The following is a 6,000-nucleotide window of genomic DNA, read 5'->3' on the forward strand; positions in this document are numbered from 1 at the left end:
CCATGAGAAACACCCAAGTGTGGGATCCAGTTTCCCCCTGTGCAGCTCGCTGGGCATCTCCTCTGCAGGGATTTCCTGAAACCTCTCATGGATGGGAGTGTAATGGGAAAACGAAAAGCTTGGCCCAGTGATTCTTAGGGGATCACACACCACATTGGTTCATTCTTTAGAAGGAAAATCATTGCCAAATATCTCACTGACAGATGGATTAGGAATAAAGAAGAGCCCAGTGTTTTAAGCAGAATATGTATTGACTGCATGCAAGCAATTCTGAATCTTTTGGGGAAGAGATACAAAATGCAGCACTCCCTTGATTTCCTTCTGTACACTGAAGGGATGAAAGAATCCTGGATGTAAAATTAGTTTTTGCAAGTCAGTCTCAGTGACCTGTGAATCCAAGCCTGGTTCTCTGGGCTCCCTCTCAAATGAAGCAGAAACCTTTCTTGGCTATTCTTGACCTTTTCCTGTCATCAGCAAACGTCAGGTGTGCTGCAGCATCTCTCTTTTATATTCTCTGCTTGCTGTTATATGCCCTCTCTGGAAATGGAAAAGCAAAGACCCCTTTTCTTGAGTGGCTATATTGTTCCAGAAATGTTTTGGACCTTCCCTGGGCTGGTGGAATGGGTCTTGACAAACCTGCTCTGCACCTCAGCCCTGCCAGTGGTCCCCAGGACACATCACAGCTTCCTTCTGATGCTCTCAGTTAAGAGATAAGTCAGACATGGTCCTCTCTTCGTGGTTATATGTATAGGTCCAAGTTGTTCTCTGATCCCAACCTGGTAGGGTTATACTTTAATTTGAGCAGTTTACTGTTTTGAGATGGAAGAAGTCATGAGAATATATTGAACCTCATTTCTCTGGGCCTGAATACAAACCTGCTTAACAGCAGCCTACAAAACAGCCAAGCCTTGCCATCATTCCTATTGTAAATTGAGCTTCTCAATAAAAGCTCTTGAAGATGTCATTAAGACATCCAAGCACATACTCAGGCTTCCAGGATCAGGTTGCTAATTCTAAGTGAAATTTATCCCTCCTTTTAGCAAGTTTTAGAAGCACTAAACCGGGTGAGATTCAGTCCAGAAAAGAGAGAGAGTTATTGTCCGTCCTCCCAAAGCCACCAAGATAGAGTTTCCCATTACTTCTGACTTTCACCTTGCCTCAAGCCTCTCACCTTATCTCCAGAGATGCCTTCAAGTGCCACATTTTCTCTTTCAGGTTTGGCTTCGTCTTCAACAAGTCGCGAGCGGCCGTTCACAAAATCGACCTGGAAACTGTGACCCACATCAAGACCATCAGCTTCAAAAACTCCAGCTGCCTCCCCCAGAGCATGGCTTACACCCACCTGGGTGGTTACTTCTTTGTCCAGTGTAGGAGGAATCCCTCACGGGCTGTGTCACCACAGCTCATTATAGACAGTGTCACCGATGCTGTCATCGGTCCCAACGGCGCCGTCTCGGGCACCCCCTACACCTCCCCGGATGGACGCTACTTGGTCAGTGCAGATGAAGCCAGTGGCAGGCTCAGAGTCCAAGCTTTGAGTGTCCGAGGAGAAATCGAGTTGATTTATGACTTAGAGACAAAGATCCATGTGTCTGATCTGACTTTCCAGCCCTCCTTCACCGAAGGCAATCAGTACTATGTATATGCTACTTCCCACTTGCAAACGGATTTGCTTTTTGTAGAGCTGTCAACGGGGAAAATGAATGTACTGAAGAATTTCAAGGAGCCCATCACATCCAAAGACTGGCCCTGGAGCAGCCACAACAGAATTATGAAAGACAGTGGATTGTTTGGACAGTATCTGATTACACCAGCTAAAGATTCATTGTTTGTTATAAACGGGAGGCAAAACTCGTTACGCTGTGAGGTTTCGGGGATCAGGAGGGGTAACACAGTGGTCTGGGTTGGAGAGGTATGAAAGGGCAATAGCAGTTAATCTGCCAGGCAGGCAAGTACCAGTTGGACCTTTACACTGCAGCAAATGAGCAGTAGCATTGTATATTTTTACACTGGGGAAAAAAAAAAAAGAAAAAAAGAGAAAAAAAAATACCCAAAACCCCCCCCTGTATAGGATTCATGGTACAACACTGGTCTACTTGCAAGTTTTTATAATATAAGGTATGCTCTGCTAATAGGAAGTGGTCTTGAAGGGATGCTTTTTATCTGGGGGTTTGATTTGTGGTGATGAGAAAGATGCTGGGGAGCAAACAGTATCTCCAGTGAGCTACATCTGAGCCACGAAACCTTGTGATTCTGTAGGAGAAAACAGATTTTTCACTTGCCATACAGAGGAGCTTTTCTGTTACGTTCAAGCCATGAGTTTTCTGTCCTGTTATCTTGCCCACGAGTGGTCTGACCACCCCACCTCATTGCAGTTAAAGATTCACCTTTGGATGAGGAGGGAACTGGAGCATCATCACTTTTCAACCCCCAGAACCTGAGGAGAGCAATGTCATGAAAACTGAACAGGTTTTCTCTGTGGGGTGGCTTGGGGAGGATTCACAGGTGGGATTTGAGAAGGGTGGACAACAGAAATAAGACCTGACAGCTCCTTTTCCTCTGGATTTCACTGTACTCTTGGTACTCCTGAGGGTGATGTGATGGGTTCCCCCACCTCCTTTTTCTAATGCATATTTGTGTGATTGCATTTGAGAAATTTGGCATGAAACATCTAGGCTGTTAGAGGAGGGGTAAAAGTCAGGAAACACTGGAGGGGGGGGCAGAGGAGGTAAAAAAAATCCTTCAGAAGGTGCATTATTCTTTCAGTAGCCTGTGTGTGCAGTCAGCTTGGGCACAATATGCAAAATCTGCTCTTTGGGGGCAGAAAATTAATTCCCAGAGGAAGCAGCAACACTTTGAGAAATTGTTGGTTTCTCTCCTGAAATACTTGGCAGCACTGAAGTCACTTGGTTCTTTGTAAAATAATAGCTCCAGTGACAGAGGGTATTTTTAAAAGCAAACTCACTCATTTGCTAGTCAGAGTCTTAATTTGCCTATTGCTTTTTAGGCATCCTGGGAAACAGATTTTTTTGTGTGTTTTTTCCTCATGTTTTTGTTTTCTTCCCACTTGCTTATAACAAATTATCTTTCAGTTATGAGCAAAGAGATTGATGTAAAACCAGCTGGATTGCCCTGGAATTCAACAGCTGGCATGGGGAAATTTCAGTTGAGTTCCCATAAAAAATATAGATCCCTCTGCACATTTGGGAGATGTAAAAACTTTCCTGGTTGACTTTTTCCTAACTTTCCATCAAGTAATCAGGGCAAGAGCAGCTCCAGCTCTCAACGTGGTGCAGATAAAGCAGGGGAGCATCACTGCCACCAGGACCAGGTGTACCCCAGGTGCCTCTTTGAAAACCAGGTCTTGAGGTGGGTGAAAACTCTCTGGAAAACTCTCCAGCCTTTGGAAAGACCCAGATTGTTTTGAGAATGACCTTGTTGCCCAGAGTTTATACAGAAGCAGCTGCTGGACTTGCCCAGTGGTGTGTAGTGGGGTGGGAATTATTTGCCAGCATAAATTCTTGAAGTCACCCATTTGATGGGTGCACACAGAGGGATATGAAATGAGAAGGATGCAGACTTAACACCAGGAATCTTTTTGATTTAAGTGATAAGCTTTACCAAAAGGGAAGCATTTTAGCATGGCTGTAGACCCAAAGTAATTGAAACCATTGTGGTTCTGTAGGGAAAATCCAAAAATCTCTTCAGACAGGTGCAGAAGGGGAGCTGAATCCTATGAATTCATTAAATATGAGTCTTTGAAATTGCCCAGAGGCTGAAACCTCCATCTCTTTTCACTTATGAGCCATAGGGGTTAGAAGAGCCTATCCCATCCTAAGACCAGATTGGTGTAGCCTTCCTTTAGCAATGCATGGTGTCTGTCCTTTTCTACTCATCTGCTTAGGAGACATGCCCAGCTCAAGGAAAGGAGAAGACCAGCTTTGTAAGTACCTTTAAATATGCACAACTCCTTTCTTGAACAAAGCTGTAGCCATACATAACCATCACCCTAAATGTCTTTTACCAATGCTCTCGTGTTCTCTTTTCTGACTCCTTGAATATTTTCTGATGCCTATGGTAAGTTTCCCACTAGAGACATTCATTGCATTATCATAGAGCAAGCAAATCCTACTTTTTTAAGAATATTTAAAGAAATAAAAAACAAAATAAACTGTATATATCTGTTCAGGTCAATATTCTTGAGGCTGGTTTATATATAGGCTGTGAAAGATGTGTAACAGACCTCACTTCTTCCTGTTTGTCTCAAAAATACTCACTCAAAACCTCCCACTTGGACTTTCCAAAGATGTTCCCTTTCTTCCCTCTTCAGCCCAAGTCCTGGTGATGTGTTTTCTAAATTATCCTGCTGGTTATATAGACAATGAAATACAACTTAGATTGTCTGCACTCCTTGTGAACAGTTCCAGTGACAGTCAACTCTGACATTAAAAGTGCTGCACATTTGTTACTCTGATTTTATTTTTTTTATGACACAGAAATTTTATATATTTGCTCCAAAAATGTTTCGACTCCTTTTTTTTTGGTTTTTTTTGCTTTTCAGCTTTGTCAAGAAGAGACCACAGCTCCTCGTTTGCAGTTTCTGTCCCCACTCCCTTTGTCTTCCCCACCAGGTTACAATTAATTCCTAGCTAATAAATTAATCACAGTGATTAATTGAAAGCAATTTAAATTGAATGACTGAGCCTTTTTAGTTATCCTACAACACTTGTTGGGTGTTCTGACACTGGAATCATGAGAAAAATAGTCCCTGGCTGAGAATAAGACCCAAGATCAGCTGCATTTTCCATTTGTTATTGAGGTTAAACAGCAGTATAATGGAAGTACTTTTTGGTCTTAGTATTTCCTGCAATATTTTCACTTTCTCCATGAATCAGAGTTTTTCCTTGATGTCTTTAACCATGCAGTTCAGTGACCACTTAGTAACCACCCACTTTTTAATCAGAGACAGAACTCCCAAGTGCCTTCATTTGGAATCTGTGATGATAACTGACATGTTTTAGCATTTCATACTTTTTTTATTCTTTTTTAACTGCTACAAAAAAAAAAAAAAAATCCCAAAATATTCCAGTGAGCAGGATGGGAGGAGATGGGAAGCTGGTGCCCTGTGAGAGGGGCTCTTGGAGAAGACTTCACCCACCCTGATGGAGTTTGGCTCTTTGGTTGTGTCGACCTCAGCTTTGCCAAGAGACACCTTGAGTCCTGCTGCCCCACTGACAAGTACTTCTTCACTTGATTTATGCCATAATTAAGCTTTAATTACTAGAGTGCCTGGGAGTCTGCTAGGTGCTGTGTAAAACAAGAGGAAAAAAAAAAAAACAGCTAATTCCCCTCGTGACCCTACAGCCAACAACATGGACAGGGAGGTGGAAACTGAGGCTGGGGGAGACTTCAGATGTGACAAGTGCAATAACCTGATTATTCATCAAAGAAATGGACATTGCCCTAGAACAAATCCAGTTCCCTGCTGTGTCCAGCAGAGCTGAACTCCTCTCCAGGAAGATGCCACAGACAGACACAGGCACCAAGTGCCAGGCAGCCCTAGGTTTCCAGGTCCCAGGCTTGCTCAGCACAGAGCCAGCCCAATATTCAACACAAGTTCAGCTTAGAAGCTGGCCCATGTTGGCATCCAGGATGCCATCATTAGCCCAGAGCCAAAATTAGTATTTTCTCCCTCTGTAAAACTATTTCCATCCAGTACCTAGATCAGCATCTTCCTGATTACCCCGATGGATTTTACTCTCTCAAGGCAAGGCGTTTTCTCAAGCCTGAAAACTCTTCATGTGCATTTTTTATTTTCATAACTTTATTTTTTTTCTTTTTGGGGGAATCTTTATTTTTTTAATGGGGGAAGGGGACATGGTCACACCTGTAGACAGCATCCTGGTGTGGCATTGCCCTTCCTCCTCTCCTGGACTGCATCAGCACAAGTCATGGTGAGTAAAAAAAAATAAAATACAGGAAAAATGCTGGAGCAGCACG

General features: G+C 43.1%; 1 protein-coding gene across 2 annotated transcripts in view; it reads left to right on the plus strand.

Annotated features, from left to right (window-relative positions):
- Nucleotides 1–1,918, plus strand: part of FSTL4 (follistatin like 4) — a 182,426-nt gene extending 180,508 nt beyond the window's left edge. For both annotated transcript variants that reach the window (XM_008495471.2, XM_008495472.2), the window contains one exon: nt 1,216–1,918. In XM_008495471.2, the coding sequence (XP_008493693.2) occupies nt 1,216–1,918 (703 nt within the window). The remainder of the gene's footprint in view (nt 1–1,215) is intronic.
- Nucleotides 1,919–6,000: the final 4,082 nt, after the last annotated feature.

The sequence above is a fragment of the Calypte anna genome, chromosome 13, assembly GCF_003957555.1.
Source record: "Calypte anna isolate BGI_N300 chromosome 13, bCalAnn1_v1.p, whole genome shotgun sequence".
NCBI lineage: Eukaryota > Metazoa > Chordata > Aves > Apodiformes > Trochilidae > Calypte > Calypte anna.